The sequence below is a fragment of the Chlorocebus sabaeus genome, chromosome 25, assembly GCF_047675955.1.
Source record: "Chlorocebus sabaeus isolate Y175 chromosome 25, mChlSab1.0.hap1, whole genome shotgun sequence".
NCBI lineage: Eukaryota > Metazoa > Chordata > Mammalia > Primates > Cercopithecidae > Chlorocebus > Chlorocebus sabaeus.
Window position 1 is genome coordinate 3591702 of NC_132928.1, and position 24120 is coordinate 3615821.

The following is a 24120-nucleotide window of genomic DNA, read 5'->3' on the forward strand; positions in this document are numbered from 1 at the left end:
TCCCCATGGAGGCCCTTTCTCTCCCCAACTTTCCCTCATGTGTGAAATAAAGACCACTGAATCTATTAACTTCCCAGGCCTTGAAATTCCATTTTCGCACATACTGCCACCTCTAAACCATTTCTGAATTTTTTGTTACCCACTCAGCTAGGAGTTTCATTTGCCAAGCATTTTAACAGCAGAGAAGGCAATTCTGTGGGCCGATGCATTTGCGTTTAGGAGGCACAGATATCTCCTAATAACCTTCCTATCTTCACACTGGTGGCTTTTGAATTGTTCAGGGTTTTAGAAATACCATAATCTCAGCCTATTAAATATTAAGGGACTCCTTCAGATTCCCTGAGCCTTAAAGTTACGTTATGCAAATCTGTCCGAGTGTGTTTCCATGGTGCAGAATAAAAGTTATGGTAGGGTTTTTTGAAGCAGCATGACTATAAACGTCACTCCTGTCACTGCCTTTCACAAGAGCCCACTTGCTGTGAAATATTTTGAAAACAGAGCTTAAGTGGAGATAACGCAGAGCACAAACAGGCGGAAATAAGAATAAACGGTGCGTGGCAGGCAGAAACCCGGAGGTTGGCTGTTTCTGGAGGGGAAGAGAACGCTCTGTAAACCTGGAGGAGAAACCACGCGGGCCACTGTTTGGGGGCCTCCTGGGGGTCGTTTCCCTGGCCCCCTCGGGTTGGGGGGCTCCTCCAGGCCAAGGAAGCGGCCCCCTAAAACCGCTTCCGGGACTGCAGCTTCTCTCCCCACACTCCCAAGGAGCAGAGCTTTCTTGGGCCACAATTCTCCGCGACCCAAAAATAACCACACAGATGTGTGGAAAAGGGCCAAAGCCCAAGGCACAGGGCGGTGCTTAGTTACAGCCTTATCACTTATGGCCAGGAAGCTCGAAACCTAACCCAGCGCCAACCTTTTATAGCCGGTCCCTCGAGCCCCGCCCTAGCAACTTCTCCTGGCAACGCCTCGCCCAGTGCTCTGCGGCCTTATCGGCCTCCGCCAGGCCTTTCCTGTTCCCCTCCCCCAGCCCGCACCGCCCGGCCACCCGGCTCACTTGACCAGCCCCAGGGGAGGGGAGGAGCGAATGGACGCGTGAGAGGCGGGGCGCTGGGAGACGCTTGCGTCATCAAGATGCGCCGGGCGAGTTGCGGCAGCTGGTGTCTCGGAAGCTAGAGGTTCGAGGAGTTGGTGATATGGCGGAAGGCGCTGGGCTGGTGTGGATTCGCGGCCCCGGCTTCGGGTGCAAGGCGGTGCGGTGTGCCTCGGCTCGGTGCACCGTCCGTGACTTTATCCACCGGCACTGCCAAGATCAGGTGAGGATTTCGGTTCCTGTTAGGAAGGAGAAAGAGGCAGATAGGTGGCAGCGTCGGGTGCGGAGTAGGTCTGTCCGGAGGAGGAGGGGCGGGGTACCTCTATTCTCTGGGGTTTTCACTTGTTGAGGCTGAGAGTTCCTCAGTGTTAAGGTGCTTCGAACTGTTACTGAGAGCTTCCTTTTCTTTTGTGGTGGTGGTTTGCCTCCCCACCAAGAGGGAGAAAAAAACTGTTAGAGGCACTTAGTACGGCTCACAGTTACAAATACTTTGTTTCTCTTTCTTTATCCGTAAATACAACGGTCTTCTGGCAGTTAGGCAGGCTGATTTTTAAGGCTACAGTCTTCACCTTCTTACTGTGGTTATGTGACGTGTATTTTGTTCAGTTATCACACAGCCTTGTTAAGCCCCAGCCTGGAGAAGTATGTCATATCCGAACCCAGGCCAAAGGATGATTGGGGAGGAAAATTGATTCTTCTGGTCACTTGTTGTGACCAAGCATTCACACGTGTGTCCTGTTGAGAGCCTGGGTTCTTAGGGCCTGTTATGTAGAAGTGTTCACTAATCATTTGATGGTCTTATTTGTCCATGCACATTTGTGAAAACCTCCCAGGGACTTCCCAAGTTACACGTGAGCTTTTACTTAACTCTCAAGTAAGTAAGCTTTTACCAGCAATAAGATATTAAACCTATTCAGTTGTCAAAAGAATTTAGTGGTTTCCCTGAATCTAATTTTAATGTTGGCACTTGATCTAGAACTCTGTTCTTTCCGCACCTCATCCGTGCTTTCCTCGGCTATTTCCTCTGCTTACTATTTATAAGCTTAACAAATGTTAACGCTGCAGTCTAAACCAGATTTTTAAGAGACTTGGATCGATTCCGTGAAGAAGCAATGTGTGTTTGCAAATAATACGGTTTTTCACTTTCCATGTTTTCCTTCCTGCTCTGTAATCCAGTCTAAAAACTGTAAGCACAACTGTTTTTGACCATGAAAATAATTGCATTCTAATTCTTTTGAAAATAATTCTTTTCTCATGAGTACAGTTTTCTTTTCTCCTCTCTCTGCCCCCCGCCCTCTGGCGGATTTTCACTCCTGTTGCCCAAGCTGGAGTGCAATGGCGCCATCTCGGCCACTGCAACCTCCGCCTTTTGAGTTCAAGCGATTCTCCTGCCTCGGCCTCCCAAGTAGCTGGGATTACAGGCGCCCGCCACCATGCCTGGCTAATTTTTGTATTTTTAGTAGAAACGGAGTTTCACCACGTTGGCCAGGTCTTGAACTCCTGACCTCGGGTGATCCTCCCACCTCAGCCTCCCAAAGTGCTGGGATTACAGGCTTGAGCCCCTCTTTCGGGCCTATGAGTACAGTTTTCAAACTTGCTGACAATTGATCCAAAGTGAAACCAGAAAAAATAGGATCTTAATCATGAGGTATGTTGGAAATAATTATTTTTAAATCGGAAGCAAGAAATAATAGGCCAGGTGCGGTGGCTCACGCCTGTAATCCCAACACTTAGGGAGGTCGAGGCGGGCAGATCACCTGAGGTCAGAAGTTCGAGACCAGCTTGGCCAACACGGTGAAACCCCCATCTCTCCTAAAAATACACAAAAATTGGCTAGGCGTGGCAGCAGGTGCCTGTAATCCCAGCTACTCGGGAGGCTGAAGCAGGAGAATCATTTGAACCTGAGAGGTGGAGGTTGCTGTGAGCCGAGATTGAGCCATTGCACTCCAAACTGGGTGACAAAGATAGACTCGGTCTCAAAAAAGAAAGAAATATAAATGAGTGGATTCAGTCAGAAACTTAAGAAACATGACCATAGCAAATATGAATAGAAACACAAAAGAGTATTTGATGAGATACTGGAACAAATAAGAATAGCTCAAGTTCACACCTATGTTTTTAAAAACAAAACTTTTCTGACACATGATGAAGTTAGTGTTAACTCCCACTGAGAAAATAAAAATCTGCCCTGCTTTTCATCAGGCTGGGATAACAGACACAAAGCCAGGTGCAAAATTTTTGTTTGTTTTTGTGACCCCACACTACACCGATATACAGCTACAGAGTTAACAGGAAATGGTGATATGTCATAATGTCATAATGACCCCCATGAAGGTCTGCTACTTTCTTATTCACTGAGAAGCCTCGGTCTCAAAAGCCAAATAATATCTAAGGAATTTTGCTGTTTGAAGTTCTCTCGATAAGAGTGAACCCTCCCACTCTTGCCCTGTAGAGAAGCATTCTTGATTTCCAACCCAGGACAGAGCTTCCCATTAAGGGTTTCTGGACACAACTTTCCACATTTATCTTAAATTTGTAGTTTCCAAGGAAAGAGGAGCCTTCACAATCCAGAGCTGATGTTAATGTTTTTATATACAGTCCTGTTTTATTTTGAACGTGTTTAAACACTGCTTGATGTAAATTTCACCTCAACCCCACCCTAGCCCCAAATCTTGTAATGACAGTCCTTTCTTTGTGTTGGTGAGATACCCATGACTCCTGGTGTGCAGTTACCCTCGTTGCAGTGAATAAATAAGTTTGACAGGTTTATCTCTGATAGCCGTAGGCTGATTGTGCTAAAACACACATGGTAATTTGTGTTTGAAGCACTTTACAATGCTCAAATGGTTAAAAACAGTTAAATTGAGTCTAAATGTTGTATCCTTTTTTCTGCTCGTGACATCATTGACAAGAATCTTACGTAGAAAATGCAATTTTGTTGATCAGTTGTTTTGTTTAATAAGCCATTCTGTTTGGAAATGAAGTGTACATAATTTCCTTGGTGTATACTTTCTGCCTTCATATTAATATCTTTTAAAATTATTTAGAAATACCCTACCCATTAGACATACAGAAGGCTTCTAATGTGTAAACATTAAATAGATACAAAATGTATTATATATCTCATTTAATGTTTATAACAGTTAAGGTATACAGTATTTTAAAGACAAGAATAGTCCTTCATGTTACCTCATTGCAAATAGCCTGAGCTGAGCTCCTGTGCTCTTCTCTCCCGCCGTTATATTTGCCTAGGAGAACCCCAGATAACATAAATCCAACTCTCCACGTGTTCTGCCCTGGCTGGGCAGTGACTGTGGTAGAGAACTATAATCACATAGCTCAGTCTCCATACGTCCACCAGCCTGGTACTGGTTGGTAATTCTGTATTTCCTTGGTCCAGAGTGGGCTTTTACTGGGTTACAGGACTGCTGAGAGTATTGATTCATGTAGGCTTTGGGGCAGCTCCACAGAATCTGGGGCTGCCCAGCATCTTCAACAACTTTGCACATTTTTGCTCATTTTTCATGTTTTTATGTCTCCCATGGTGTATTTATATTGGTTTATTAAAAACCATACTCTTGACTCCTTCCTTCTCTACTTCTTATTCCTGCCTGTACTTTTTAGGATTGAGGACTACTTTTGATGTTCAATTTAGTTTTACCTGTTTAAGAAAGTCAGAAAATGGGACCTTCACAGTTATTTAATCTGAGTCCTGCGTAGTCTTCTACCTTGACTTAGATTACCTATCAAAGAAGAAGCAGTTTTTGTTTTCACCGAAAAGACTGAAGTTTCTTCTATGTATGATAATTAGGTAATATTGGGAAAAATTTATACCCAGAATGCATCATGTGAAATGACTCTTTTTCTCCTAGTAGTTTACATTTCCAATTCAACAAATATTAATTGAACACCCACTGTTGTAACCAGAGTAATAAAAAGACAGCTAGGTCCCGCCTTGTAACAAACTTAGATTATTATCTCTTAAAAGGCATTAAAAAACCAAATTTGTCTCTAGGATGTTCCAGTGGAAAACTTCTTTGTGAAATGCAATGGAGCACTCATTAACAGCAGTGACACAGTGCAGCATGGAGCTATTTATAGTTTGGAACCCAGACTTTGTGGTGGAAAAGGAGGTAGGACGTGAACATTGACTACTTAGTTGTAGCACATTTGTAGTCTTTATTTTTATATTCTGCTGCTGACATTTGCTGTCTTTAGCCATGGTATTAAATTAACAAACTTCTTAGTCTCTTTAGTATGCCAATATTGTTTTGCCTTATGAATTCTTTTATTTACTTAACCTGATTTTAGACATTTTCTCTTTTATTCTTTTGTTTTCTTTCTTTCTCTCTCTCTCTGTCTCTCTTTCTTTTTCTTTTTCTTTTTCTTTTTTTTTTTTTTTTGAGATACCGTCTCATTCTGTCACCCAGGCTGGAGTACAGTGGTGTGATCATGGCTCACTGCAGCCTTGACCTCCTGAACTCAAGCAATACTCCCACCTCAGTTTCCCTGGTAGCTGGGACTACAGGCACACGCCACCATGCCTAGCTAAGTTTTGTATTTTTTGTAGAGATGGGGTTTCGCCATGTTGCTCAGGCTGTCTTTTATTTTTGTTGAGGAAGAAATATTGTATGATACTATTCCCACTTTCTTCAGCTGGATAGGTCTTAGGGAACCTAGGCTCTAAAACTTGGGGGAAAATTAAATGAAGAGAGATGGCCATTATTCTGTTCAATTTGCTGAATAAATAGTTTTTGTTTTTCTAAATCTCCTTCCACTTTAATCAGAATTTTCTCTCATTATTATAGTTCTAAAGGAAGTCTAAAGTTACCTTAGGAAACACAATTGTTTACAAGTTGACGCAGATTAAGGTTTTGTTTGTATTAACACAACTACTAAGAAAGAAAATGAGAAAGCAAAAACAATATAAACAGTTGTTGGTATTTCTCCTAATGTAGTGACATGTGATCCCTAAGCTTTCTCAAAATCTACAGTGATTTGGTTTGGTTTTCAGAGAGCTGACATCTCAGACTGTATCCAGCTGTTTAAAATCGTGTCATTAAGAATGAAGCATGGGCTGGGCATGGCGGCTCACGCCTGTAATCCCAGCACTTTGGGAGGCCAAGGTGGGTGGATCACCTGGGTCAGGAGTTCGAGACAGGGCTGGCCAACATGGCGAAACCCCGTCTCTACTAGAGATATAAAGATTAGCCAGGTGTGGTGTTACCCATCTGTAATCTCAGCTACTTGGGAGGCTGAGGCACAAGAATCACTTGAACCTGGGAGGTGGAGGCTGCAGTGAGCCGAGATTATGCCACTGCACTGCAGCCTGGGTCGACACAGTGAGACTCTGTCTCAAAAAAAAAAAAGAATGAAGCATGTGGCCAGGTGTGGTGGCTCACAACTATAATCCCAACACTTTGAGAGTCCAAGGTGGGAGGACTGTTTGAACCCAGGAGTTTGAGACTAGCCTGGGTAAGATGGTGAGACCGTGGTCTCTACAAAAAAAAAAAAAAAAGCTAGCTGCGTTGGCACACGCCTGTAATCCTAGCAAGTTGGGAGGCTGTGGTAAGAAGATCCATTGAGCCCAGGAGTTCAAGGCTGCGGTGAGCTTTGATTGCATCAAGCCATTGCACCCTAGCCTGGGTGACAGAGCAAGGCCCCATCTCTTAGGGGGGAAAAAATGAGTGAATGAAGCATGTCGTATCAGCCAGTGAGAGCTTAAAATTGCCTTTCCTTCTAAACTCATTGAAAAATCTCACTATATACTTTTTAAGTCCTTAATCTGAGAATCTTGGTATATCTGTCATTGGGTAAAGCTTTTTAAGTATTCTAGCTGTACAGGTATTATACCTGTGTGCAAATAACTAACACAAGGATAAATAATTAGATTTGGGAAGGCTAGGTATTTTATCTCAGAACTATAAAATGAAAGGTGAAAGGCATGAGGTTCTTTTACTTTCGCTGCCTGAATTAGAACCTTGATGTTTATCTTTTCTGAAAGAAAAAAAAGAAAAGTAGAGATTATTGTTAATCTTGTGATATAGATTGTTTTCACAAATTCTGCTTTTATTCATCCTTGAACGCATTTTAACCTGCTTTCTCCAAATACATCTGTTCAGGTTTTGGATCTATGCTCCGAGCACTTGGTGCTCAAATTGAGAAGACAACCAATCGAGAAGCTTGTCGGGATCTCAGTGGAAGGAGACTACGTGATGTCAATCATGAAAAAGCGTAGGATGCCCACCTTTGTTTGTTTTTTTTGATACTTTCCTATCAGTAGTGATTATACATATGCCATGCATATTGGAAATGGAAACTTAAAATATTTACATCTGAATTTATTATCAGATTTAACCTTTTTGATAATTTAATAATTATCTTTGGGATTTAGTTAAGATCAGTATCATATGCTAGTAGTACGCATGGCGCACCTTTCTAAGAGAATTATCACAGTATGAACAAGTACATTCATCAGGGACATTTTATATATAAAAGTGTATATGTAATATATCCATTCAGTTACATCTCTTCCTCCCTCATCCCCAGAATGGCTGAATGGGTAAAACAACAAGCCGAGCGAGAGGCTGAAAAGGAGCAGAAGCGGCTGGAGCGACTGCAGCGGAAGCTTGTAGAACCCAAGCACTGCTTCACCAGCCCTGACTACCAGCAGCAGTGCCATGAGATGGCTGAGCGTCTGGAGGATTCCGTCCTCAAAGGTGAGAATGAGGATTCCTTAGTGTGTTCAGCTGGCACCCCTGAAGCCAGCTGTTCAGACTGCTCTACACTACACACAAAGAGCAGTTCTTAAGCTTTTTTTAGGTTACAGATGTCTGAGAATCTGATGAAAACCTTGGAACTTTTATCCTCAAAAATGAACACAGTATATTTTTTTAAAAAGAACACATACACAACATTTGGCTTTTTTTTTCCCCCCAAGATGGAGTCTTGCTCTGTCACCCAGAGCTGTAGTGCAATGGCACGATCTCGGCTCACTGCAACATCCGGCTCCCACGTTCAAGCAATTCTCCTGCATCAGCCTCCGGAGTAGCTGGGATTACAGGCGTGCGCCACCACGCCTGGTTAATTTTCATATTTTTAGTACAGACAGGGTTTCACCATGTTGGTCAGGCTGGTCTCAAACTCCTGACCTTGTGATCTGCCTGCCTTGGCCTCCCAAAGTGTTGAGATTACAGGCGTGAGCCACCATGCCCAGCAAACATTTGGCATATTTAACCCCTGAATTCCATTAGGTCATGGGCCCCAGGTAAGAACATTTTTGTTTGTATTTAGAAATGAGCTAAGTCTTCAGAAGATGTCTAGACCTCAAAGAATTTCCTGCCGGTTTTAGGTCAGTTTTTAATGTGAATGATTATCATTAACTTTTCTTTTTAGCATCCAAAACATTATGGCAGGCTTAGCATGGGAACAATTGAATAAGAAACAATCTTTCCATCAAAAAGGTTATGACATAACAGGAAAAAGACAAGTGTATGCAAATAGCTAACACAGGAATAAATAATTAGATTTGGCGAAGGCTAAGTATGAACTTGTCAGTCTCAAAAGTTATGAATTGTGTAATGGTGCCTTAAAAATCTAGACTAGAATGTTTATTTTTATAAATCTGTGTAAATTTGGGATTAACTGTATAAAATGTTGGTATCTTAAGAAATTTAAATCTAGAACTGTAGATTGCAGCTCTTTTTACAATCCATGTTATTTATAATTTCTTTAAACTCAGTCCCTATAGTAGAAACTGAGTTGTTTAAATTTCTGGTTAGGTATGCAGGCTGCCTCCAGCAAGATGGTTTCAGCAGAAATCAGTGAGAATCGGAAACGACAATGGCCTACCAAATCTAAAACAGACAGAGGAGCCAGTGCGGGAAAGAGGAGATGCTTCTGGTAAGTGTTTCACTTTCATTCCCAACTGATCTTTGAGGACTGATATGAGACATTTTCTCTTGTTTATCTGGCATAAACACATTTTTGTGTAATGTTTGATGGGAGCTCAGAAAATTTCCAGAGTGCTTCAGGCTTTAGGTTTCAGTGATTGTCACATTGTACATACTGCGGTAATGGTTTCTGCTGTGAATGCCATTAATTGAATGTAAAGGATGAATTTTTTCCTTACACTGAAACATAAAAATAGCTTTATATTTGAATTACTTTTTTGGTGTTGAAGGGGTTTAACTTTTAGAAATTCTAGGTGGAAATCAAGCTGTACTTCCAGTTGGTTGTTGTCTGTGGTTTTTTGCGGTCATTGAGGTCTGGTCACTTTGCCAGACTTCTCTTCACCACTTTCGCACTTGAGGGTAAAAAGCACAGTAGTACTTTTTCTTGTTCATTTTTCTGATAGTTCTCTTGTCCCTCTAGTTGGTCCTCTTTGTTGCCAGTGACTTCCCTTGGGCCAGGTTCTTGAAAATAAGTTTATCCCCTTTGGGGATATACAGATAATTATTAATCAAAGATCATCTAACACTGTGAGTTTAGCATACAATGTTTATTCTTTTTGAAATGGGAATTAAATGTTCCTGAGAGAAAGGGTGGTGACACTACTTGTGGTTTGTATTTTTTTTAATGAGGTTTACTGAGGTATAATTTATATATAGCAAAATTCACCCTTTTTGGTTGATTGGTTCTATGACTTTTGAAAAATGTATGCTATGTAGTCATGTAACCACCACCACAATCTAGATAGTATTTTAATGACCTGAAGTAGTTCCCACATGCCCTTTTGTAGTTAAGTCCCTTTTCCCACCTCCAGACCCTGGCAACCATTGGTCACCAGTGTGATATTTGTTACTATGGTTTAGTCTTTCCTAGGATGTCATATAGCCTTTAGTGTCTGGCTTCCCTCACTTAATATAAAGCTTTTGAGATTCATCCATGGTAGTGTATGTATCAGTAGTTCATTCTTTTTTATTACTCAGTATCATTTCATGGTATGAACGTACCACAGTTTGTTTATCCAGTCTCCATTTGGTAGACATTTGGGTAATTTCTGGGTTTGAGTAATTATTAATAAAGCATTGGGGTTTTTTTTGTTTTTTTTTTTTTTGAGATAGGTTCTCTATTGCTGAGGTTGGAGTGCAGTGGTGCAATCTCGGCTCACTGAAGCCTTGACCTCCCAGGCTTAAGCTATCCTCCCATGTCAGCCTCCTGAGTAGCTGGGGCTAGGGCGAATACCACCACGCCCAGCTGATGCTTTTGTATTTTTCTGTGAAGACAGGGTTTTGGCATGTTGCCCAGGCTGGTCTCAAACTCCTGACTTCAGGTGATCTTCCCGCCTCAGCCTCGCAAAGTGCTGGGATTATAGGCGTGAGCCACCGCTTCCAGCCCACGCATAGGATTTATAAATGTGTGTGTGTGTGTGTGTGTGTGTGTGTATGTGTATGTGTATTTTAATATTTATTATTGGGCAACACCTCTATAAAACAGAATAATTGTTCCTAGGATTTTCTTTATATTTTTTTCACCAATCAAGTCAAGGAGCAGCACCGAATAATTTTCTTCTTTTCCTTCTTTTTTTTTTTAAGACAGAATCTTGCTCTGTCACCCAGGCTGGAGTGCAATGGCATGATCTCGGCTTACTGCAACCTCCACCTCCCAGGTTCAAGCAATTCTCCTGCCTCAGTCTCCTGAGTAGCTGGGACTACAGCCATGCGCCACCACACCCGGCTAATTTTGTATTTTTAGTAGAGACGGTGTTTCACCATGTTGGCCAGGCTAGCCTTGATCTCCTAACCTCAAGTGATCCACCCACCTCAGCCTCCCAAAGTGCTGGGATTACAGGCATGAGCCACCACGCCCGGCTGGATTTTCTTTATAACATTATTATTATTATTATTATTAATTATTTTTGAGACAGAGTCTCACTGTGTGGCCCAGGCTGGAGTGCAGTGGCGTGATCACGGCTCACTGCAACCTCTGCCTCCTGGGTTTAAGTGATTCTCCTGCCTCAGCCTCCCGAGTAACTGGGACTACAGGCACCGCCACCAGGCCCAGCTAATTTTTATATTTTTAGCAGAGACGAGATTTCGCCACATTGGCCAGGCTGGTCTTGAACTCCTGACCTTGTGATCCACCCACCTTGGCCTCCCAAAGTGCTGGGATTACAGGCATGAGCCACCACGCCTAGCCAACTATTATTTTATCTAATTTCCAACTGTTGAAGTTAATGTAATATGGTGAAAAAAAACTTTAAGCAAAATCAATTTTGCTTTTAGAGATTCAGAACTTTAGAAAGGAGATCCTCTTGGATCTTTGGGACAGTTGGTTCCCGTCTCATTGAAATTTTTTCCTTCTGTTTATAAGCTCTGGAATATCTTTTTCCTAAATGTACCTGTTCTTCATCTCAAGCTAGCAGAAACAGATTCTGTTTCCTGAACAAACTATAACTCTTTGCTTTATTTATTTATTTTTGAGACGGAGTCTCACTCTGTCACCCAGCCTGGAGTACAATGGTGCGATCTCAGCTCACTGCAACCTCTGCCTCCCCGGGTTCAGGTGATTCTCCCACTTCAGCCTCCTGAATAGCTGGGATTATAGGTGCGTGCCACCACACCTGGCTAATGTTTGTATTTTTAGTAGAGATGGGGTTTCACTATGTTGGCTAGTCTGGTCTCAAACTCCTGACCTTGTGATCTGCCTACCTTGGTCTCCCAAAGTCCTGGGATTACAGGCCTGAGCCACCGCGCCCAGCCAACTCTTTACTTTACATAGAAGCTACAAATGCTGTTAAATATTTCTGTTGCTTCTGACAGGTTGGGCATGGAGGGACTAGAGACTGCAGAAGGGTCCAGCTCTGAGAACTCAGATGATGACAATGAAGAAGCACCAAGCACTTCAGGAATGGGTTTCCATGCTCCAAAAATTGGCAGCGATGGTGTCGAGATGGCAGCCAAATTTCCCAGTAGTTCTCAGAGGGCGAGAGTAGTGAATACAGACCGTGGACCACCGGAACAACTGCAGATCCCGGTGACGGACTCTGGGAGGCATATTTCAGAAGACTTATGTGCTGGGCTGGGGGAGTCCAAAGAGCATATGGAAAGCAGGATAGTTACAGAAACAGAAGAGACCCAGGAGAAGAAGGCAGAGAGTAAAGAACTCATAGAAGAGGAACCCACTGGGGCTGGACTGAGTAAGGATAAAGAGACAAAAGAAAGGACTGATGGGGAAAGAGTTGCCGAGGTAGCACCTGAAGAAAGGGAAAACGTTGCCGTTGTCAAACTGCAGGAAAGCCAGCTAGGAAACACAGTAAGTATGTTTTGGGGTTGATATCTAGAGCTAAATCAATTTAATCTCCACAATGTCATTAAAATGAAAATCGCTTTTCCTCCTCAGCTGCTTAGGGAAAGGCTTGTTTGATTTTAAGAAGTACGGATTATGGTAAAGCTTGCCTTGTTCCTCAAAAGACTCTTTTTAAGCTCTGGCATTTATAGTATGTTGCCACTAGGTGGTGTCCTTGATTCCATATTGTATCAGTTGTAAGATGCATGTTTTCTACATTTTAGCATGTCTAAGATGTGTATAACATATTATAACTTAATTGGTATTGTTTATTCTTAGTAATACATGAACAAGAGTATATTACGATCGATGGCATTTTAGATTTGATGAAATGTGCTCATTTTTCCTGTCACTAAATTGCTACTCAGCTTTTTCTAATGTGAGGATAGTTTGAACAATAGTTTCAGCTGAATGTGAAGACCTCTTCTATAGAAGAGGAACCTCTCCTTTTAAATTTATCATTAAATCTTAAGTACCCACAGTCAGCCTTTTTAAAAAGGCATCTTCAGCCAGGTACGGTGGCTCATGCCTGTAATTCCAGCACTTTGGGAGGCCGAGGCGGGCAGATCACTTGAGGTCAGGAACTCGAGACCAGCCTGGCCAGCATGGTGAAACCCTGCCTCTATTAAAAATACAACAACAACAAAAAGTAGCCAGGCATGGTGGTGCATGCCTGTAATCCCAGCTACTCAGGAGGCTGAGGCACGAGAATTGCTTGTGCCCTGGGAGGCAGAGGTTGCAGCGAGATAATGTGATTGTACCACTGCACTCCAGCCTGGGCGACAGAGTGAGACTCCATCTCAAAAAATAATAATAAAATAAAAAAGACATTTTCATTTCATTCTCTCAAAAAGTTGGTTTTTCACTGTCTACAATGGACTGGCTTCCAGCAAAAATCTCTGATGTTCTTTGATCTAATGGTTTGCTTTTTAGAATAGATGAAACCTAAACTACTTAATTTCCTTCGATAAACACAAAACCTACCATTCGTTTAGCCAGCACCTTCCCCTACCCCCAGTAAATAAAAATGCATAAATTGCCCTTTCTGGTGAGAATATTGGAATTTTTTTATGCTAAGGGCTTTACAGTCTCTGGAGTTGTCAGCATGTAATTTTTATGTTACGTGTATGCATTAGATAAGAGCTTTATCCGGACTGAAGTCTTAGAAAAATAAAAAAGGAATCATAGGATAAAACCTGATATTTTTCAATGTTAGCCATGGAGTTTTGTTCTTGATGTTGTAGTAATAGCTGCTGTATTCCTAACAACCAGGTGTGATTATTTAAACACACATAAGTGGTGTTTTAGAATTTGGTCACAAGTAAGCCAAGGTTAACTCCCAGAAATCTAACAAAATAGCTTTTTTAAGAAAACAAAGATCAACTAGAAAGATAGAGTGTGTCTCCAGAGCTCTTTAGTATTTTAAAACTGTAAGAGAAAGTTATTCTTTGAATATAGTTTTTAAAAATCATCCAAAGATGAACATTTTCTTTCTTTTCAAGGTATCATTAGCAGTATTTAATTTTGTCTTTTTTTTTTTTTTTTAAAGACAGAGTCTTACTCTGTTGCTCAGGCTGGAGTGCAGTGGTGTGATTTCTGCTCCACCTCCCAGGTTCAAGTGATTCTCCTGTCTCAGTCTCCGGAGTAGCCGAGACTACAGGCACGTGCCACCACACCTGGCTAATTTTTGCATTTTTAGTAGAGATGGGGTTTTACCATGTTGACCAAGCTGGTTTTGGATTCCTAACTTCAAGTGTTCCACCTGCCTCCGCCTCCCAAAGGGCTGGGATTACAGGCTAATTTTGTCTTAAAGCCTGTAAAGGCACTTGGTGGGTAGAACAGTTGCGAGTCTATTGAATAGCATTTGAGTTTGTTATATAAGGGGGAGCTCTGACAGTCTTAATTACTCAATTAGAATGGAAAGCATTAAGATTATGGAATTAATAGATTCAGAAGCGTGGGATTCTCATTAAGCTTTTAGGAGTGCCTACTCTTTTCTGTGGGAATAGTGTGGGGATAGGCTGGCTATATTTTACTGTTTAGATTTTTACTAGAAAAATCAGAAAAGAAAGCAATATTAAAAATCTGTTTGGGAATGCTATACTTCTGTTACTGTTCTGAATGCTTTTTTCTAAATGTATAGATGAAAAATTAGTTTTTATGTGTATTGAGAATACTTATGGAATAACGTGGATGGATGATTAAAATTCAGTTGCAGGATATGGCAAATTAAATGAAAAATTCTCAAGAAATAAAAGGTACTCGACAGTTAAAGAGTCTTTATTCAGAGGAAGAAGCCTGTTTTAAATACTTTCTTATTTTTTCCCCCCAGGTTATTGATAAGGAAACTATAGATTTATTGGCGTTCAGCTCTGTTGCAGAACTGGAGTTGCTGGGTTTGGAGAAGCTCAAATGTGAACTGATAGCCCTTGGACTGAAATGTGGGGGCACTCTGCAGGAGCGGGCAGCAAGACTCTTCTCTGTCAGAGGACTAGCAAAGGAGCAAATTGACCCGGCTTTATTTGCCAAGCCTTTGAAAGGGAAGAAAAAATGAGTGTCATCAGAGCTGATTCCTATTGCTTTATAGTGTCTACCATTTATAACCTGCATAATGTGGACTCTTGACCAGTATTCCTGTTGATATTAAAAGCTAACTTTTTAGTAACCCAATTCTAACTATCCCTTTTCCTTGTTAGGTCTGTAGAGTTAACGTCTGAAACCATCTGGGCCTTAAATTTTCTTTGTCTAGTTTTCTATAATGTACTTAATAAATATAGGGCTATTCACATTTTTTGGTTTGATCTTGTGTCATTTAGGTAATGAATCTATCCAAGGAATCTATCCTTTTGACCCAGGTTATCAAATTTGTAGACAAGTTTATTTATAATGGTCCCTTCTTACCCATTTAATGTCTGTAGGGGCTGTGTTGATAATTTCCTTTTCATTATGATACTGGTAATTTCTGTTCTCACTTTCCTAATCAGGTTGGGTAGGGGTTTATCAGTTTTATTAATCTGACTTGTTTTTTATGTTTTAGTATTTTTTATTTTTTTGAGACAGAGTCTTGCTCTGTCGTCCAGGCTGGAGTGCCATCTTGGCTCACTGCAAGCTCCGCCTCCTGGGTTCACGCCATTCTCCTGCCTCAGCCTCCCAAGTAGCTGGGTCTGCAGGTGCCCGCCACCATGCTCAGCTAATTTTTTGTATTTTTAGTAGAGACGGGTTTCACTGTGTTAGACAGCATGGTCTTGATTTCCTGACCTCATGATCCACACCTGCCTAACTTTTAAAGAACCAACCTTTGGTTTTATTTTTCTCAATTGTTTATATAATTGGTTTCTTTCATTTTCTTCTACTTAGCTTGAGTTTCCTTTGATCTTTTTAGGTCCTTAAGATAAGCCTTAGGTCATTGATCTTAGACGTTATTTAAAATACATATTTAAAGCTATACATTTTCCTTTAAACATTACTTTAGTTGTGACTTTACAATTTTATTATGTTGTATTTTTATTATTCCGTTCTGATTTTCCTTTTTATGTTGTATTTTTATTATTCAGTTCTAATTTTCCTTTTTTTTTTTTTTTTTGAGATGGAATTTCACTTTTGTCGCCCAGGCTGGAGTGCAGTGGTATAATCTCAGCTCACTGTAACCTCTGCCTCCCAGGTTCAAGTGATTCTCCTGCCTCAGCCTCCTGAGTAGTTGGGATTACAGGTTCCAGCCACCATGCCTAGCTAATTTTTGTATTTTTGGTAGAGATGGGGTTTCACCACAGTGGCCAGGCTGGTCTTGAACTCCTGACCTCAGGTGATCCACCCACCTCAGCCTCCCAAAGTGCTGGGATTACAGGTGTGAGCCACCACACCCAGCCTCATTATTTTCTGATTTCCTCCCTGAATTCTTTGACCCATGGATTATCAAAAGTGGGTTGTCTGATTAGCAAACATTTGTTGCTGATTTCTACTTTTAATTCCATTGAGGTCAGAAAATATCCTCTTTATGATTTCAATCTTCTTAGTTTTATTGAGACTTGTTTTATGACCCAATATATTGTCTGTCATGGTGAATGTACCACATACAGTTTAAAAGAATGCATATTTTAGGCCAGGTGTGGTGGCTCATGCCTGTAATCCCAGCACTTTGGGAGGCTGAGGTGGGAGGATCATTTCGAGACCAGCCTGGGCAACGTATAGCAAGACCATGTCTCTAAAAAAAAGAATATATAATTTGAATTGTTGGGTTAATATGTTCTGTAATATCGATTAGATTAAGTGGTTGATAATACTGTTCAGATCTTCTATATCTTTACTGATTTTTTTGTTTATTTCTATCAGGTGCTGAGAAAGGATGTTAAAATCTTCAATTACGATTGTGGAATTGTCCATTTCTTTCTTAAATGCTACCAGTCTTTGCTTCATATTTTGAAACTCTAATAGCTTAGGTTATGTTATGTCTTCCTAATGTATTGACTATTTTATCATTATGAAATTTCCCTCTGTCTATGGTAATTTGGGTTAGAAATCTACTTTATCTTATGTGAATATAGCCACTACAGCCTTCTTAAGCTTAGTGTTTGTACAGTATACCTCTTTCTATTAATTTACTTTGTACTTCTGTGCCTATTTAAAGTAGTTTATTTAAACATTTACTTGAGTCTTGCATTTTTATATATTGTATCTATACCTTTTAATAAGTGTTTATTAACATTAAATGTAATTATTAATAGGTTTCTAATATTTTACATGTTTCCTGTTTAGATAAGATTATTTTATAATTGTATTTTGATTTACTGACTCTTTATACTGTTTTAATAATGTTTTTGAGTTGGATGTTCTAGTGATTACAATATACATTCTTAATTTTTCAGTCTACCTAGAGTTGATGTGCCACGTCACATAAAATGTAGAAATCTTTTAAGTGTGTACATCCATTTATCATACCTGTCTTTTATGCTGTAGTTGTCACACATACTAAATCTACATATATTGTAAGTCTTGTCATAAGTTACAATTTCTGCTTTAAATGATGATATGTATTTTAAAGAAATTAAGAGGAAAAAATAAAATCTTTTCTATTTATTCACATATTTACCATTTCAAATATTCTTCATTTCTTCTTGTAGATCTAATAGCCTTTCCCTTAAGCCTGAAGAACTTTCTGTAACATTTTTTGTGTCTCCTGGCAACAAATTAGTTTTCTCTCTCTTTTTTTTTTTTTTTTTTTTTTTTTGAGACAGAGTTTCGCTCTTGTTGCCCAGGCTGGAGTGCAATGGCACAATCTCAGCTCACTGCATCCTCCACTTCCTGGGTTCAAGCAATTCTGCCTCAGCCTCCTGAGTGACTGGGATTGGGCATGTGCCACCACACCCGGCTGATTTTGTATTTTTAGTAGAGACGAGGTTTCTCCATGTGGTCAGGCTGGTCTCAAATCCTGACCTTGTGATCCACCCACCTCGGCTTCCGAACGTGCTGAGATTACCACTGCGCCTGGCCAGTTTTCTTTTTTTTTTTTTTTTTGAGATGGAGTCTCGCTCTGTTGCCCAGGCTGAAGTGCAGTGGCCAGATCTCAGCTCACTGCAAGCTCCACCTCCTGGGTTTATGCCATTCTCCTGCCTCAGCCTCCCAAGTAGCTGGGACTACAGGCGCCCGCCACCGCGCCCGGCTAGTTTTTTTGTATTTTTTTAGTAGAGACGGGGTTTCACTGTGTTAGCCAGGATGGTCTCTATCTCCTGACCTCATGATCCGCCTGTCTCGGCCTCCCAAAGTGCTGGGATTACAGGCTTGAGCCACCGCGCCCGGCCAGTTTTCTCTTTTTTAAAAAGAATTCGTTGGCTGAGTGCAGTGGCTCAGGCCTGTAATCCCAGCACTTTCGGAAGGCTGGGTGGGTGGATCATTTTAGGTCAGGAGTTCAAGACCCGCCTGGCCAACATGATGAAACCCCGTCTCTACTAAAAATACAAAAAAGTAGCCAGGTGTGGTGGTGCGTGCCTGTAATCCCAGCTACTTGAGAGGCTTAGGCATGAAAATTGCTGGAACCCAGGAGGCGGAGGTTGCAATAAGCCAAGATTGTGCCACTGCACTCCAGCTTGGGTGACAGTGAGACCCTGTCTCAAAAAAATAAAAATCTCTTCACAGATCTTGTTCTGCTGTCTTCTGGCCACCTTTGTTTCTTTTTTTTTTTTTTTTTTTTTTTTTTTTGAGACGGAGTCTCGCTCTGTCGCCCAGGCTGGAGTGCAGTGGCGCAATCTCGGCTCACTGCAAGCTCCGCCTCCCGGGTTCACGCCATTCTCCTACCTCAGCCTCCCCAGTAGCTGGGACTACAGGCGCCCGCCACTGCGCCCGGCTAATTTTTTTTCTATTTTTTTAGTAGAGACGGGGTTTCACCATGGTCTCGATCTCCTGACCTTGTGATCCGCCCGCCTCGGCCTCCCAAAGTGCTGGGATTACAGGCGTGAGCCACCGCGCCCGGCCCTGGCCACCTTTGTTTCTGATGACAAGTCAGTGGATATTCGAATAGTTGTTCCCTTTATAGAATGCGTCTTTCTCTTTGGCAGCTTTCAGGTGTGGTGTTCTATGTATTTATCCTGGAGTTTGATGAACTTCTTGGCTCTAAATTTATGCTGTTTAATCAAATATAGGAAAGTGTCAGCCATTATTTCCTCAGGTCTTTTTCCTGACCCGTGTTTCTCTCCTGGGACTTCAGTTACAAATATACTAAGCCTCAGTCTCAATCTCAAGTCTCTCTTCCCCCCCTGCCACCCCACCAAACGCTTCTCTGTTCTTCAGATGATTTCTGTAATACAGCTAAGTTGATGGAGAGTCTTCAAACCAAAGTTGCCTTTTGGAGGAGCTGGCATCTTGCCGGAATGGGCCTGCCTTAGTGTCTATACTGTGCTCATTGGCTATAGAGTCCCCAGAAAGTGTGGCCTAAGTGTGAACCTGGTGGCCCCCCCACAGCAGGAGATCTGAGAGGCGTGTTTTTGTGGCTACCACAGTATGTTCTGTTGCTTAGGGAGTATTATTTTTCCAGTCTGGGTAGTTGGAAACAGTTTTCTTCAAATTATGTGGATGCCTGTTCAGATCTTAAAAAGCACACTCAAAGGGAGAAGGGAAACATTTAGATTTAGTGAAGGTTAACTTTTTTTTTTTTTTAGACGGAGTCTCTGTCGCCCCGGCTGGAGTGCAGTAGCACAGTCTCAGGTTCATGCCATTCTCCTGCCTCAGCCTCCCAAGTAGCTGGGACTACAGGCGCGTGCCACCACACCCGGCTAATTTTTTTGTATTTTTAGTAGAGACGGGGTTTCACCTTGTTAGCCGGGATGATGTCGATCTCCTGACCTTGGGATCCACCCGCCTCGGCCTCCTAAAGTGCTGGGATTACAGGTGTGAGCCACTGTGCCCGGCCTAGTGAAAGTTTACTTTATAAGATTAGAGGTTCGTCTTTGGGAGACTCAGGCAGCCATGCCCAAATAATTTTTCTTTTGTGGCAGCATGAAGCTGGCTGGGCCGGTGCCCCTTTCCTAATTGGCCTGGTTATCCTCTTCAGATTGCCAGAGCTCTAGCTGGGCCCTGCTTTATTTAGCATGGGAGTGTGAGCAGCTGTTGCCCTGCTCCCCGCAGGCAAATGGACCTTGACTGGCAAAATGAAAAGATGAGTTTTGTAATTGCCCCCTCTCTTGTAGCATTAAAGGCTAGAAGTAAGGAGGAGGCCGCTGATGAGCAGAAACTGACCATCGTGCCACTCTCATAGGTGGCTGTAGTTCTTCCAGCCCTCACTGATCTGTGCATAGGGATGTTAATGGACTTTTGCTGTGGGTCCATTTCACTCACCCACACATTTTGATTTGGAGATAGCTACCTTCCTCCTTCCTCTTCTAGTGCTCATAACGCAAGCTTCCTCATTATATTCCTTTTATGAGTTCAAATAGGAGTTTGCAAGAGGGAATTAAATATGCTCAGATTACCTTCTTGAGCCAGCACCTGTTGGTGATTTTCAAGGTGAAAAGTGTCCCCCCACCCCCGAGAAAGTCTAAGAACACCAGGTGTTAATTCTAGGGTGGTTCTCATCAAAATCATAAAAGCATTGCTTTAAACTTTATGGCCTTATTTGTGTGCCTGAACTAGAATACAGGAAAGGATTATAGACTCCAGGCGGCCCTGTGCCAGCCACACTGTTGCTGCAAGCCACCTGCCTATTGGCCTGTTTCTGGGAGGAATCTCTAGATTCAGTCAGTGCTAGTCTCATCCTTGGTGTGTTTGGTATTACTTTTTCTTTGCATTCACTTTCATGAGATTTCCTTTGAGAAAAACTAAATTAATGATGCTCTGTAAAGTAAGCCTACACTCCAACCATTCATAGGTCATTGATTCAGGGTGGCCCCCACATAATACTGATGAGTTGAAGGAAAGAATGTGCATGGTCATACTTTGGTTTTCCCTGGAATACAGGCCATGTGGTGTGGTGCGCCTTAGGGCAAGGGTTTTAGAGTTACTGATCTGGGTCTAAATCCCGATTTTCTTCCTTTCTAATAGTGTTTCATCAGACAAGCTCCATAGCCTTTCTGAGCATCAGTCCCCTACTCCTGCTATTAAATGGGGTCATAGCTACTTTTAGGGATGTTAGGATTAAATAAAGTAGTATGTAAGGTTCCTAGCACAGTGCTTAGCAAATTTGTAGTTGCTCAGTAAATGGAAGCTGTTGGAATACTCTACAGCACCATTGTCCAATAGAAATGTAATATGAGCCAGATAATGTAATTTTACTTTTTTTTTTTCAGTCATTAAAAAGTACAAAGAATTAGCCAGGTGTGGTGGTGCATGCCTGCAGTTCTAGCTACATGGGAGGCTGAGGTGGGAGGATTGCTGGAGCCCAGGAGTTGAAGGCTGCAGTGAATTTTTTCTTTTTTTTTTTTTTTTTGAGATGGAGTCTTACTCTGCTGCCCAGGCTGGAATGCAGTGGCATGATCTTGGCTCATTGCAACCTCTGCCTCTTGAGTTCAAGTGATTCTCCTGCCTCAGCCTCCCGAGTAACTGGGATTACAGGCATGTGCCACAACGCCCAGCAAATTTTTGTATTTTTTGTAGAGATGGAGTTTCACCATGTTGGCCAGGCTGGTATTGAACTCCTGACCTCAAGTGATCTGCACGCCTCAGCCTCCCAAAGTGCTGGGATTATAGGCATGAGCCACCATGCCCGGCCAATGATGCAGTGAACTTTGAAGGCGTCACTGCAACTGCAGCCTGGGTGACAGACTGAGACCTCATCTCAAAAAAAAAAAAAAAATTACAAAGAAGCAGGTGAAATTAATTTTAGCAATATATTTTATTTAACCCCAAAATATTCAAAATATTTCAAAGTAATAGAAAATTATTAATGAGATAGTTTACATTTGTGTGTTAAGTCTGAAATCTGGTGTGTATTTTACACTTACAGCACTTGTCAATTCACAGTGGCTACATTCCAGGTGCTTAATAGCCCCGTGTGACTTTCAGCTCCTGTATTAGGCAGTGCCCCTCTAGAACACATCTAAGGCAAGGCAGTGAGCACAGCAGAACTGTCCACCTTAATCCAAACACATGTGTACAGAGCTGAATCAAAACCAAATCAGGCTGGGAAGACCTGGGGCTTTTAGCACGCTCTGCCCTTCCCTGAGCCACCCTTGGATCAAGTGGAACATACGTAAAATAAAAGCTTTATGAGCAGTCAGGTGTCTTTCCTGTGGGGACTCCTTACATGCCAGGCTTGCAGAGGTGCAGAAACAAGTGTGAAAGCTGTGGTCTGTGAGTCCTAACCTTGGCCTTGCTGGTGCGGGGCTGCGTGACCTCATCTGGCAAACTGCGGTATCTGTTTACTTTTGTGAATTGAGCTGTGAGGCATAGCTGAAATTTGCATGGGGGTGACAAACAGACTTTAAAGCATCTTGCGAAAAAGTAAGGAATTCGGAGTTGTAGACAAATGCTCAATGAAAACAGAGTGTGATGTTGGGTATTGCACCAGACCCTAGTGCTGGATCCCTCAGTTTACTGAGTAGATCATTTGGTCCAATTACAGAGTAGCATAGGAATGGCGATTACCCTGGCATGTCCCATCTCTCCTTGTTGAAGTTCTGCTTTTTCTTTTTTTTCTTTTTTTTTGAGATGAGCTCTTGCTATGTAGCTCATACTAGAGTGCAGTGGCACAATCACGGCTCACTGCAGCCTCCACTGCTGGGGCTGGGACCACAGGCATGTGCCACCCTGTCCAGCTAATCTTTTAAAAATTATTTGCAGAGACGAGGTCTCACTGTGTTGCCAGGTTGGTACTTAATCTTTTTTTATTTTTATTTTTTTTTGAGGCGGAGTCTTCACTCTGTCGCCCAGGCTGGAGTGCAGGGGTGCAGTCTCAGCTTACTGCAATTTCCGCCTCCCGAGTTCAAGCAATTCTCCTGCCTCAGCCTCCCGAGTAGCTGGGACTACAGGCGCCTGCCACCGCGCCCGGCTGTTCATTCATTCATTCATTCATTCATTCATTCATTCATTCATTGTATTTTTAGTAGAGACGGGATTTTGCTGTGTTGGCCAGGCTGGTCTCAATCTCCTGACCTCAGTGATCCGCCCATCTTGGCCTCCCACCATGCCCGGCTGACAGTTTTATTTTTTTTGAGACGGAGTCTTGCTCTGTCGCCCAGGCTGGAGTGCAGTGGCGCGATCTTGGCTCACTGCAAGCTCCGCTTCCTGGCTTCAAGCAATTCTCCTGCCTCAGCCTCCTGAATAGCTGGGATTACAGGTGCGTGCCACCACGCCTGGCTAATTTTTGTATTTTTGGCAGAGCCAGGGTTTCACCATGTTGGTCAGGTTGGTCTTGAACTCCTGACCTCGTAAACTGCCCGCTGTGGCCTCCTAAAGTGCTGGGATTACAAGCGTGAGCCACCGCGCCGGGTCCTGACAGTTTATTTATTTATTTTTTTAAATATTACCCCTTATCATACTTTTTTTTTTTTTTTTAATTAAATGTCCCTGTCTCCTCAGAAAATAAGCTCTGCCAGGGCAGAGAGTTGACCTGTTTTATCAGTGCCGGATACCTAAAATGTGCTCCATGAATATCTGTTGAATGAATCCAGTGTACTAATATGGTATTTATAAAACAACAAATGGAATTCCAAGTAAATTCACCATCTCTCAACAGACCACGTGACATGTTCGCTGGGGTGTATGTACCTGCTTTGAAACATTTGCTTGTAGAAACGGGTATCTTTGAAAGTGGTTGAGGAAAATGAGTGGGACTATTTTACCAAAATCTGAGAGCAACTGAAGTGAGCACATGATTGGCAATTCTATAGAAAGGGGTTCTGTTGAGTCACTCACCACCAGCCAACCATTAAAAGGGTTACCCGTTTCTGAGGAAGACTCTTCCTGCAACCACTAGAGGGCGTTGTGCACTAGCAAATGCCAGCCAAAGCCGTCAGGGAGAGACTGCTGGGGAAGATGGGGAGGTGGTGGCGTGGCAGTGTTGCCTGGCAGTGGGGTAGCGGGTAGCTGAATGGCCAAATCCTGTGAGACCCACCTTTCCCCATCCCTATACTCCCCCACACACCATAAGTGGCAGACTGATGATTAGGTGCAGCTGGCCAGGGTTGCACTAGGCTCTGTTCTTTCTGATACTTGAATTCTCAGATTTAGCTTTAGTTTTCACTGTACAGGTGGTGAATAAATCATTTACTGTCTTGCTGAATATCCCATAACGTTATTACTTCTGTCCTCAACAAACA

General features: G+C 42.3%; 1 protein-coding gene across 3 annotated transcripts; it reads left to right on the top strand.

The window, feature by feature from the left end:
- The first annotated feature begins 1139 nt into the window (after positions 1-1139).
- Positions 1140-17460, top strand: SDE2 (SDE2 telomere maintenance homolog). Of its 3 annotated transcripts, none has more exons than XR_012091169.1 (8): positions 1140-1313; positions 5106-5223; positions 7213-7324; positions 7640-7809; positions 8872-8992; positions 11854-12346; positions 14712-16181; positions 16522-17460. XR_012091169.1 is itself a non-coding variant. In XM_007988274.3 (7 exons), the coding sequence occupies exons 1-7, from the start codon at positions 1194-1196 to the stop codon at positions 14931-14933; spliced, it is 1356 nt and encodes a 451-aa protein (XP_007986465.2). In that variant the 5' UTR covers positions 1140-1193; the 3' UTR covers positions 14934-17460. The 3 variants fall into 3 exon arrangements, 1 of the variants encoding a protein (XP_007986465.2); XR_012091168.1 differs by having other exon boundaries at positions 16528-17460; XM_007988274.3 differs by having other exon boundaries at positions 14712-17460.
- Positions 17461-24120: the final 6660 nt, after the last annotated feature.

Excerpts from the sequence above, each read along its gene's own strand:
- SDE2 (XM_007988274.3), top strand. The coding sequence starts at position 1,194 with ATGGCGGAAGGCGCTGGGCTGGTGTGGATTCGCGGCCCCGGCTTCGGG. Across the intron at positions 5,224-7,212 it reads ACTTTGTGGTGGAAAAGGAG|GTTTTGGATCTATGCTCCGA; the intron begins GTAGGACGTGAA and ends ACATCTGTTCAG. Across the intron at positions 7,325-7,639 it reads GATGTCAATCATGAAAAAGC|AATGGCTGAATGGGTAAAAC; the intron begins GTAGGATGCCCA and ends CCTCATCCCCAG.